Source organism: Arachis stenosperma, chromosome 1 (assembly GCF_014773155.1).
Source record: "Arachis stenosperma cultivar V10309 chromosome 1, arast.V10309.gnm1.PFL2, whole genome shotgun sequence".
NCBI classification, from domain to species: Eukaryota; Viridiplantae; Streptophyta; class Magnoliopsida; order Fabales; family Fabaceae; genus Arachis; species Arachis stenosperma.
Genome location: NC_080377.1, coordinates 120705694 through 120718577, shown reverse-complemented (window position 1 = coordinate 120718577; position 12884 = coordinate 120705694). Strand labels below are relative to the sequence as shown.

The 12884-nt window shown below is 29.7% G+C and overlaps 2 protein-coding genes across 4 annotated transcripts; one reads left to right on the top strand and one right to left on the bottom strand.

The window, feature by feature from the left end:
• The first annotated feature begins 900 nt into the window (after positions 1–900).
• Positions 901–6182, top strand: LOC130969101 (methyl-CpG-binding domain-containing protein 11-like). Of its 3 annotated transcripts, none has more exons than XM_057894697.1 (3): positions 901–1082; positions 1267–1356; positions 5064–6182. In XM_057894697.1, the coding sequence occupies exons 2-3, from the start codon at positions 1273–1275 to the stop codon at positions 5844–5846; spliced, it is 867 nt and encodes a 288-aa protein (XP_057750680.1). In that variant the 5' UTR covers positions 901–1082; positions 1267–1272; the 3' UTR covers positions 5847–6182. The 3 variants fall into 3 exon arrangements, with proteins under 3 accessions (XP_057750680.1, XP_057750672.1, XP_057750686.1); XM_057894689.1 differs by having other exon boundaries at positions 913–1082; positions 1264–1356; XM_057894703.1 differs by having other exon boundaries at positions 935–1082; positions 1231–1356.
• Positions 6183–6383: 201 nt separating this feature from the next.
• On the bottom strand, positions 6384–7785 carry LOC130969118 (thylakoid lumenal 16.5 kDa protein, chloroplastic). Its single transcript, XM_057894715.1, has 4 exons — positions 7342–7785; positions 6958–7097; positions 6810–6882; positions 6384–6693 (listed from the first exon to the last, which is right to left on the bottom strand). The coding sequence occupies exons 1-4, from the start codon at positions 7664–7666 to the stop codon at positions 6584–6586; spliced, it is 648 nt and encodes a 215-aa protein (XP_057750698.1). The 5' UTR covers positions 7667–7785; the 3' UTR covers positions 6384–6583.
• Between the last annotated feature and the right edge of the window lie 5099 nt (positions 7786–12884).

Genomic DNA, 12884 nt, shown 5'->3' with positions numbered 1-12884 from the left:
TCATGATTTATTATAGATTTATGTGTCAATGTTTAAATTAGTTAGGGATTTAAGTGTCTTCTAAAATTTCTTTCAGGGATTTAATTATCCTATTTTACTGCAACATATTACTGACACAGCAGGGGGCGTTTTGTATTTTGGAATGGTTCTTTTGACTGGCTAACATGACACGTAGGTAAAATCTGTTAGTTCTAGATGGAGACACTAATGGAGGGAATAAAATGTCTAACGAAGTTAATCGTTAGGAATTGCAATGTCATTTTTCAATCGATAAAAAATGGAATGAGAGTTAGCGAAATAATTAGATATCGGAGTAGAATTTTACTCTCAAATTAAAAAGTTATGAATCTATTTATCTCTTTCTCCCTAAAAAAATATAGTTAATTTGTGTTTTAGATTTTTGACATATGATAATGATATTAATTAGAAAATTTTATATAAAAAATATAAATATTAGTTTTTTATATATTTATTATTTATGTATTAAAGTAAATAATTTAAAAACTTTGTTAATAATAACCTGAAGAAAACAAAATTAATCGAGAATTTCACAAATTTTCTTTCTTGATGTATGTAATTCATTATTTCATTCAATTATATAGAATACGTTAAGTAAATGATTGATTTTTGTATCTATATATAATATTTTTGTATTTTGTTTTATTACTTTCATAAAAAAAGAAAAAAAAATAAAAGTATCTGCAATGTTCTACGAAGCAGTAGCGTATGAGATCCGCAGATTAAATTTTGAAATGGAAGAGACTTGGAACTTGGAAGAAGAAAAAGAATGTGAAAAAGGGTTAGGTGGGACAGGTGGCGTAAAGATAGGGTGTCTGTGACGGTTACGAAGTAACCAACAGAAAAATGCAAGTGTATGTGTTTGAACTTTGAAATCGAAAGAGAGTTTATAAATTTATATTTATTTTTAATTTTTAATGTGCGATTCCAACAACGTGTCTCTTTTCTTTTTCTTCATCTCGCTTCGTTTCTGGACCTTACACTCTTTTAACAACAAAAACAAGAACATTACAACACACATCAAAATTTTCAACTACATCAATATCCAAATACCCTAAACCTAAGTACTCTTTCTCTCTTCCTTCTTCCAATTTTCTTCATTTTTTCTTATCCTTTTCTCTTTCTCTCAATTTTCTGCTCTAATCTCTTTCTCTCTCCTCGAATATTCCTTTTTTTTTATAATTAAATTGTGAAATTATTTATTATTTTTAGCTCTCTGTTTTTTGGGGGTTGGAAATTTTGTAGCAGGTGAAAATGGCGAGCTCAGTGGAGAAGGAGGGTGCAGGGGAAGAAGCTGTGTCCGTCGAACTTCCAGCTCCGCCTGGTTGGAAGAAGAAGGTCCACTCTTCTTCCCTTTTCTGTTCAGATTTCCCTTTGACTCTTCTTTTTATTTTGCCAAATTTGCTTCTTTTGTCGATCTAATTGCCTCTTTTGTGCTGAATTCTTATGTGAGTTTTGTCTCCTTTCGAATTTTGCTTGGTTTTGACGAATTGGTGGTGCTACTCCCTAACTAGGGATTTTTGGCCCCCATTTGATTAGTCAATTGTGGCATGCTCAATACTTATGCTTCGAAATTCAAAATCAAGTTTGGGTTTTTTTTTGCTATGAATTCAGATAGTGATTCTCTAACTGCTGGGTGTTAAGTCCCCTGTTAGGGTTTTTTAGATGTGGCGTAGTTTCCATGTAAGGAAATCGATGGATTCCTACAGTGTTTGTCTTTTAGTTTGTAAATCATGGTTTAACCTTGTATGAAACCACGCTTTTCGGGTTTTCTTCGACTTCTGCTACCCCAAACTTGATAAATGCAAGTATTCAGCTCAATGTGATTTTAACAATCATGTTGGGACTTGGGATAAGTTGAAATTCAGTTTGTACCATTCAAACGCCGGTTCAAATTTTTGCATTTTTGGAATTGGTTCAACTTTATGATAGAGTGCTGCTTAGAAGACTTAATCTGTTTGGAAGGATTGCATATAAATTTTCTATATGCGTGTTTTTAGGATTATATATTTATTCATGGTTAAAAGAAACTATCCAAATTTGAACCAATTTTAGACCCTTCATTCCATGTTTTTTGAGATGTATAAACTAAAATCTGAACATGCTATTAGTTAATCTGATGTAATATTTCTAAAGAGTGCTTTTTCTCTTTTACATTCATACAATTGATAAAACTTTCATGAAAAATGCTGCTAAAAACTAGCTCTGTTCGGAAGGGCTGCTTTCAAACTTTCTTTATGCCTGTATTTATCCTTATATATATATATACTCATGATTATAAGAAATCATCCTCTTTCCAAAATATGATGGGACGTGTGATGTTTGCAGCCCATATAAGGCAGCAATTTTGTGTGTGAAGGTGTTGTTGAACTAATATATTGTGGCTTTATTTACTGAAACTCTGTTTACATGGTTTAAAATTTTAGCCTTGGTGTAACATCGGTACCATGTGATTAGATTAAAATTATTCCTCTTTAAGGTATTTCTATCATTGATCTTGAGCATCTGTACTGGAATTACAAAATATAAAAACTCTAGCTTTGTCTATTGTGATTGTTTGTTCTAGAGATACTCCTAATAAGGAAAAATCGATTGGCAAATGAATTCCTTTTTTCACAATAATGGATGAATTTATTGTATTATTTTTTTCAAAATGACAGGAAAACATATTTTAACTTGAATTTACTTATGAGTAAAGATATGATTCTTTATTTTCCAAGATATCTTTCCAAAAAAATAAAAAATTCTTGGGAGTCATAACTAGTTAAGTTGCTGAAATCATGACAATTTTCTCCACTCTTTCAAGCCCAACACAATTTCTCATTTTCAGGATTGTCTTATTATGACATATTTATGATATTCGTCATTCTTTTGTTCTTATTATCAGACAAAATTACAAGGCCCCAACCATTCTTACTCCTAGTTTTCCCAATGCGTAGGTAGCTAGACTGAAATATTTTGGTTTGTTGTAGATGAGGTTAGACTCCAGGATTGTGAGTTAAATCCTCATTCAAGGAATGATTTTGTTTTTGTATAATCATTCTCCAACTGTTTGACAAATAGCTTTCTTCAACCAAAAGAGATGAAAAAGGAAAAATGGCTGAAATTATTGTATCTTGAATAAATTAATGTTTGAGATGCAGCAAAACTTATCCCAACATTCAGATTCGAATTCTTTTTGGGGATGGTTGCTGTTAAGGTGTTCAGCTGGCCCTATTACATTGATACTGTTCTGATATGTGATTTCTTATTATCACATCTCAAAATGCTTCATGGCATGGCATCATGGAACATATCATTTTATGCTAATTATCTTTAAATTGCTCACATAACTGGTTAGACTGTAGAAACACTTAGCGGTGCTGCATGCCACAATAGATCTTTAAGCCAGTGAAGTTGGGCACCTCGGTTTGTCATTTTACAATGTCTTTGGAATACAAAGGCTGCACTTCATCAGATGATAAAGTCACTTGTCATTTCATGTGAAAATTTATATTACTCTTGCTGATTAACTTCAACTGAGCAAGAAGAAACCCCTCTTAAATATATTGTATGTTATGGTGTACAATCATGTGAAAAAGAAAATTAAGTTTTACTACATTCCTTTGTTTTAACATTCATATGCCTTTGTTACTTTCCTTCTTGCAAGTTGTCAGATTTCTGTAAGATTAATTTATGCCTTTCATACACAGCACAGCTACCTATATCTGGAACGAAAAAACATACCATTTCTCACATGTAACAATCAGAATATTATCCATGCCATATCTGCAACCCTCTATCTTAATATTTTGTGACATTTATGAAATTTCATTGAAGGTTATTCATTTCATTTTTACACTCATTAAACACTGGAGAAGGGCACCATTTACTAATTATTATGATGTTTCTTGATGTAAAATTATGTTGATTTCCCTTGAGTTTTATAATACAACTCAAAAACTGCTTGAAAACTGTTTTATAAACACGTGGTTTTATGTAAATGTCTGTTGGGTGAGTATGGATGTGTTCGAGCTGTTTAGTTTAGCTCTACCTTGTCAATCGTATCATTCAAGAGATTTACATATTAACTTGATATGATCTTCTAAAATAATTAAGTTCATATCCTCTATGGTGATCTAATAGACCAGATGGCATCTGGAGAACTCATGCTCCTTGTAACTCACCGGATCTCCTAAACACATGCATCTTCTGGAAAAGTATAAAATTAGAGATATTTGTAGGGGAGTGCAGTTTACAATATCTACTTGGATGAACTTTGGGTCCTCCTACTTGCATGAAATTGTCTATTTGTTTTTCATGGCTATAGTTTTAAATGGGTAAATGGTTTATATACAGTCCATCTGCGGGAATTTTTGTGTTTTTTGGTCACAGTATGAGACACCCTGGATACTTGTCTTCACATTTGTGTCTCTTCCACACCATTCTATGGACTTTCACCTTTCCCAAGTATAGCCTGAATGGAAGAGTTAAAGAGGGAAAGAAAAAGCCTTCTCACTGAACAAGGTTAATTTAGTGCCATGCTACTCTCTTTATGAAGCTTAAAAGTAAAACTGCTAGCTTGTAACAGCCTATAATGTTCAACTAGGCATCAGCTTGTAACAGCCTATAATGTTTAACTAGGCATCAATTCAATGCCCTTGTAAGGACCATTGTTAGTTAATAACAGGACTGTTTCACTGTTTTGAGTTGGTCAAAATAGCGAGGGATGAATATTGACATATTGTATAGAAAAGTTCATATATTTTGTAAGATATTTGGGTGAAAATACACCTTGAAACCAAGAATTTTATGTCAACCCATATGAAAATTGTAATAAAGTTTCTCGTGGGTTTTTGTTCAGTGTAAATGAAAAATCACGTATGAGCACTAGAAACAATGCTACAATGTAATTTTAATATGAAATGGTTAACGTAGATTCATTTTCAGATTAAGGATTGCTATGAGAATCTGGAGATATTAACCAAATTCTACTATATTTCGATTGTTAATTTGTCTCATGCTTTTCAATATAAAGATCATCACAAATCACATTTTCCTTGCAGTACTTACCAAAAAAGGCTGGAACACCAAAGAAAAATGAGATTGTGTTCACTGCTCCAACTGGAGAGGAGATCAATAACAGGAAGCAGCTGGAGCAATATTTGAAATCTCACCCTGGTGGCCCTGCTGCATCAGAATTTGATTGGGGTACTGGTGAGACCCCAAGAAGATCGGCAAGAATTAGTGAGAAGGCCAAGGCGGCTCCTCCACCAGAAAGTGAGCCCCCGAAGAAGCGTGGCAAGAAATCATCTGCTTCAAAAAAAGACGAAGAAAAGGAGGAAGAAAAAGAGGAAGAAAAAGAGGAGACAAAAGAAGTGCAGATGCAAGAAGCTGATGAAACTAAGGATGGTAAAGATTTAGAGGTGGAAAAGAATGTTGTGGAGGAAAATAAGGAAGATGAGAAGAAAGCAGAGGGTACAGATGTTAAGGAATCCACAGATGCTAAAGAATCCACAGATGCTGGAGAAAATGCTGACATACCTAATGATGAGGAGAAATCCAAGACTGCTGATGTTGAGGGTTCTGATGTTGCTCAGAACAAAGTTGAAGAAAAGATTGAGGAGGAGACAAAGAAAGATGGTGGCGCTGGGGAGTCAGAGAAACCAGAAACAGCACCTATTGCTGAGAAAAAAGTTGAGGTGGAAGGAGAGAACAACAGAAGCACTCATGAGTTTGAAGGAGAAACCAAGGAAAAAGAAGGAACGAAAGTGAATGATGAAGAGCATCACAAGATTAATGATATAAACGCGAAGACTGAGGCAGAGTTGACTGGGAATGGAAGCTGAACTGGTTAGGTCAAAGCCCTGAGCAGGGAACTTAATAAACTCTTGGCTTCTCTTCTCTCATTCTGACCCCCTTTTAGATCCTTCTGAGGATGACTGTAGTTTTTGTTGTTAATGTTATTTTTATATGATTGTTTATTGAAAACTACCATAGACAGTTGTAGAGTAGCCCTGTAATGTACACCATCCTTCCATGTATTGGATTGATGTGTAGCTTCTAGTTCCTCCGTTCGTGACAATCTGTTTTATGACACTTGTAATGTGATATGAACCTGCTGTAACCATATACTATGGTGATTTTAAATATTCCTGTTACTCCTGCACTATTTTCCTAGGTTTTATTCTTCTATCAGGTAACATTTATGCTGTTTTATTGGCTTTGAAGTTTGCATTTCTTTAAACTCTCTGCGTGGTGGTTATTGCTTATGTTTTTGTCTACTAAACCAGCAGAAAAAGAAGCCATAAGTTGCAGTGAAAAGGAAATAAATCAGAGAATGGTTCATTCTTTGACCAACACTACAAATTCATTGCCATATCATCTTGAAAAGTGCCTTCTATTTTCATTGTGAGGTGAAGAAATATAATACATCTCATGAAATTCCAAATGACATCAAAATTGCAATTTTGGGTGAGACAGTTCATAACCAAGGCAGTGGCTGTCAATGGAGTTCTCTATATTCATCAATAAATAAATTTGAAATGAAATAAAATGTCTGATTGCTTTGCTTCTAATCCTGAGCTTAAAGCCCCTTAAGCTGACCAACCAGCCCTGTCATGGAGGTCCACTTCTCAAAGGCAGCAGCTGAAGTCACAAAAGCAAGCTTAGAGGACTCAACATCATTGCTAGCAACTGCACAAAAATGAAAAAGTCAATGTGTGCTTTAACAATGTCATATGAAGACTTCTGAGAAATCATATTTTGTATCTTATATATGAAAATCGAATCTTAGTTAGTTATAAACAGACCTGATGAAATCAATGAAGCTAATGAAGAATTGAATATGTCCACCTCACTCTTTTCTTCAGCACTTGAACTCAGCTGTTAAAAAGGTTCACTGATACTAAGTTTCAAACTTGTAAATAGAAAGGAATCATATTGAGGAACCAGAATTACCTTATTCAAAGCTATATTAGCCTTTTGGACCCAATCTGTGTCAGTTCCTTTCCCCAAAACAGAACCTGCTTTAGGTAGATCATTGCTTTCAATTGCTTGACCAACTTCACTCAATTTGTACACAAGATCCTGAAGATATCCTACAGATATTCATCACCATTGTCAAGTAACAGAAAACTTTACAATCTACACATGCTCATGGTGTCAAATATCAGCACCAGCATGCATGCAACTGAAATCAGTTAATACTTCAAAGAAAGGAACATGCAAATGAATTAACCACTTTCAACCCAAAACTTTAAGGCATTGAAGTTATGAACTTTTTCAAATATATTCAAATGTTGGGGAATAAAAATTGATATTTGTGGAGGATCAGATTGAGACCTGTTTCTTTCTTGGATGAACTAAGCACACCTTGCCTCTCAAGCCTCTTCTTTCTGTCCCTCTTCACTTTTTCTAAGAGTTCTTCATCATCATCTGCTTCAAGTATTGCTGCATTAGCATGATCAACAAAGCATCCCTTACCACCCAATGAAAGCACTAAGCTTGTGACAATGCTGATGGATAGCCCTCTCTTGCTGACACTTGGAGGGTTTACTTGTCTTTTCACACTGCACTTGATGGGGTAGTAAACATATGACAAAGATTGTGATGAGGATGATGGTGGTAGGAGGAAGGTGTTTGCAGTTGAGAGAAAATTTGTAGCCATATTTTTGTTTTTCTCTTCAATATTATTCCTTTTTTTTTATGTCCTACATTTTGGACATGAAAAATTCACAAGACATTGGCAGTTTGGAACTTTTTTGAAGATAAGGTTGCTGGATTCTGTAATCTAATGTGATCCAGTCATTTTTTCTTTTGTGAGGTTCTCAAGGGCATTATAGTCATTTTGGAGAATTGGCTCTCAAACAAATTGACACGATGCAAATTGGCCACGCTTCCATCTTGCAAAGTGCAAACATTTTTATCAATTATTATTAAATTTTATAGCATAGCCAATTTAAAAGTTTTAAAATTCAATCATAATTCATCGTAAGTTAAATTATATATAATAAAATAATATATTTATATATAAAAATTCGGTAAAAACTTAGGTGAAGTCGACTTCACGTGAAGTTAATATCTGGGAATCGTTAGATGAAATTTTAGTCAAATCAGTTAAATCATCTAATGGCTCTCAAATATCAACTTCACGTGAAGTCGACTGCACCTAAGTTTCTACCATAAAAATTATATACTAAAAATTTTAATTTTTATATTTTAATATTTTAAATTAATTAATTATTAAAAAATTAAATTATATAATTTGATTAATTTACTATTTTTTAACTAATTTATTGACTAATTTTTTTAAATTAAATCGATTTCTCGATTAATTCGGTTGAAGCGGACCCATTAATATCATTCCCAATATCCCCGCACAACCTTATACTTTAGTCAAAATGATTTAACTTATCGCTTAATTAAAATCAATAATTATTTGTAGAGTAGTGCTAGGGAGTTAATGGTCTAAGTGTATAATGTGTACAATGGGCTAATACAATAGGCTAAATCTTTGATCCATGAATAGAATGAACACCACTCATCCCAAAAACTTAAACTAATTTTGGGGTTCACCAAGGATCGAACTCCTGACCTTTCGGATTTAGAACTCTAATTTCATATCATGAAACCACTCATCCCAAAAACGTAATTTGATAGGACAATGTAACACTAATAATTATATCTCTAATACTTCATAAACCTCCATTGTTCCTTATTTGTATTAATATGTAATAATATCCAATGGGTCCGTACAAGAACACACGGTTGGTTTGGATGGGACGCGTTTAGAAAAAAGATCTTCCTTTCAAGTGAGATGCTGATTCATGATGATGTTGTATATTTGTGTTTATTTTTATCTGTATATTGTTCTTGTACCATTAAACAAAAAGTGATCTTTTTTATTTTCAAAGTTTAATATCTGTTATTGTTTTCATAAAATTCCAACTATATCATAATAATTAATACAAGAGTAATGGGACAAATAAGTCAATTATTGAATATTTTGTGATGAATTTATAGGTTATTAAGAAAATTAAAATACCAAATATCCTTGAAGAAGACGAATTGTGTACAATATTATAGCTTTTCAGGATCTGTAAGCATTGCAAGTTATATATATAGGATGGAAGACTAAGGAGAAATGAAATGTGCTAGTGTTGCAATATAATTTTTCAAAGATATATATAGGTTTAATTATTTTATTAGTTCTTATATTTTTACTAAATTTTTAATTAAATTTTTATATTTTTTTTAGTTTGATTCTTATACTATTTTTAATTTTATAATTAAGTTTTTTTTATATCAAAAACATTAAAATTAATAGAATATATTTTTAAAAATTCATAAAGTCAAATAAAATTAGGTTTCTAATTATAAATACCTTTAATTTGCGATAAAATATTTTGTTAATTTTCATATTTTTTATATAAAAAGGACCTAATTATAAAATTAAAAGTAGTGTAGGAATTCAATTTATATATATATATATATATATATATATATATATATATATATATATATATTATCTCTTAGGAACCTATATGTTCAATAGTGCAATTTTTAATTTCTATGACTTATTGTATTTTTTTTATCAAAATCTATAATCATATCAAAAGAGAATTTCAAGGACGACTTAATTAGTATTTTATTTTTTAAGGAAAAACTATAAATTTATCTTAAACTTTTTCATGAGTTTATCTATAAGAGGAAGTATAGAGAGTCAATGAAATATTTGTATAATGTGTACAATGGAGATTTAGGGATGTCCGATTCAATATTAGAGATATAACCATTAGTGTTATCTTTTTCCATCAGCTTAAGCTTTTGGGATGAGTAGTATCATGACATGGTATCAGAACTCTAGATCCGAAAGGTGAACTCCAAAATCAGCTTAAACTTTTGGGATGAGTGATTTCATGATATGAGATGTTTATTATCTCTAGTATCCGGATGATTATTATGGAATGATAATATGGGTGATGTTCATTTTTTAACTCAATAGTCCATTGTACACATTGTATAAATATTCTATTGACTTCCTAACAGGACTCTATCTATAAACATATGAAAAAAGAATTTTAATATTAACTAACTTTTTTTTAATTCTAAACATTCTTTTTTTTTGTAAAACTTACCATTTAGAATTTAGAATTTAAAAAATTTAAGATTAAGTATTTATAATTTATGGTATAAAATTTAAAATAGATAAAATAATTAAAAAAATTTAATTAATATTAGTCTAAAAAATTGATTATCTAACCTCCTTTCTCTTGATATAACAATCTCTTCTCTAAAAATTAAGTTGCTCCATTTATATGAGAGAGAGAGTGTATGTGTGTTTTTCCAAAAGGGGAGTTAAGTAAGCTATGATAATTTGCTACCACTTTTTGATACGTAAAAAGCAGATTCCATTACGTGGGTTATGAACAGTGGTTGAGCCTAAAGCTACTTTATTTGCAATTTTTCGTTATAAAACCAAACACTATCCTCCCAAGCCAGCTCTAAAGACAAATCATCATCTATGCCTATGACACTCCCCTTACAACAAAGTATATTAAGAGATGGGTTTTCACATTGCTTATTATTGCTATGCCTTATTGGGTGCGTTTCATCGTTTAAAAAAGTGCTTCCACCTTCTTAAATAGTCAATTTTGCTTGCTTAACATTTTCAATTGGTTATTCCTACTATTATAGTATTTATTTCTTTTTTTTGTTTATCTTCTATTACTTTAATGCTTTATGATCTTCAGTGGTTTTTGTACGTAGCTTTTGATCTTAATTGCCATGAACTGGATCAACGGCATATCATAATCAAATTGATCCAAGAAAATTGTATAAAGTAAACTAATGTAGGTGTATGATCTCATATTGACTAGGGATATTTGGCTTTTTAACACTTTTTTCTTAAAAAGGGCAAATTAAAAAGCTATAAAACATAGTTATACAATGAGAATATATCTTTTTAATTTTTTCTCTCTTAATTATTTGATAAAGTGTAATTTTTCACGATATATTTTTTTGATTTTTTTTCTCTTAATTATTTGGTAAATTGTAATTTTTTTTACGTTATATTTTTTAATTTTTTTAATTATTTAATAAAGTGTAATTTCTTACGTTATATTTTTTAAGTGAAACAAAAAAAATGTAAAAAAATATTAAATAATAAAAAATAATCACACTGACCAATTAAGTAAAAAAAAAAAAAAACTCCACTCCTGTTACACAACGTAGTAGTATTAAGTAATGAGTATCCCTTTTGAAGGCTACTTCCATTTGAAGTTATCGCCATTTTTGTTTTCTCAACAAGTCTTAGCCTAATTAATGCAATTGAATATAGGATAGAAAGAAAAAGGACCAACATGTTCACTTTTGTCTACTTGTATATAATAAGGAAAAGAACAGGTATCAACAAATTATCTGTCAACTTCTGCCAACTCTTATTTATATTTGTGTTTTATGAAAATGTGTTAGTAGATGTGTCTAATAATTAATATATTTTAAATACATATATAAAGAGACACATCCAGAAAATATATCTATAAAGACATTTCTATTAAATACAGTTATAAAAAGGACAATTTTATTAGACACATCCACGAACACACTTTCATAAAACACAATTATAAATAAGAGTTGGCAGAAGTTAGCAGATAGGCTGTTAGTAACGTAGCGAAACCGATATAATAATTACTCGGAAAAGAAAAGAGGGATTGTTATACAAATGAATTATGTTAAATTGTATATGTTTTTGGCTTACTTTTCATCTATTTCATTTGAATGGAAATGTATACATTATTTAATGATTAAGAAAATTATAAATAGATATAATGTCTCGCATTTAACATATAACTAAGTACTTTTGTCTCTAATAAATAATATTAGAGGAACAATTTTTTTTAAATTATATCGATTTTATTCTAATATTATAGATTATAGTATAAAAAATTAATAAAATTAAACTATTTTTATAAAAAAAAAGTGGTAAGAAGATAAAAAATTTTATTAAATAAAAAAATTAAGGTCTCTGTAGATAAAAAAATCAAATAATAAATTTTTTAATTATTATTTTTATGTAAAATAGTTTAATTTTTTACTAATAAATAATTTTAATATTCATTATCTAAAACTTAAGTATGCATACTTTTACATTTGATTATGTATTAAATCTATTGTACAAATAAAAATAATTAATTTTCATGCTTATTATATTTAAAAATAAGATTTTCTCTTTCTCTTTATATATAAAAATATAATTAAATATTAATATAAAAAAATTATATTGATAGTTATAAAATTAATTTAAAATGATTTTTTTAAAATAATCAAATCTTAATTCTAATTATTAATCACAATATATTAGTATTTTCTCCAAATTATATGTAATAAATATTCAAAAGAAGAGAAGTAAAAATATATATTAAAAAAATAAGAGGTAAAAATTCAAAACTAAATAAAAAAATAAAAATATATGCATATAATAATAAATTTTGTATGTGAATAATATTATAAAATTTTTAATTATATTTAATTATGAATTTAATGTATTTTTTATAACTTTATGAATTTATTTGAGTTATATTATTTTATTAATTTTATTTTTTATAGAATAGAAACATAAAAAAAAGGATAGAGAATAAGAGAGAAAAGAGAGAGAAAGATAAAGAAGAAAGAGAGAAGAAGTTTGTTAATTTTAGAAGAAAAATTTTAATTTAATTATAATAAAAATATCTTGTGATATATTTTGGTTCGTTAAATTAATAATATAAAAATATAAATTATAAGTTAATAAAAATATAAATTATATATATATATATATATATATTGGGAAGGGTAAAAGGAAATAGAAAGAGAAAAAAAGAGATAGATAAGATGATAAAAGAAAA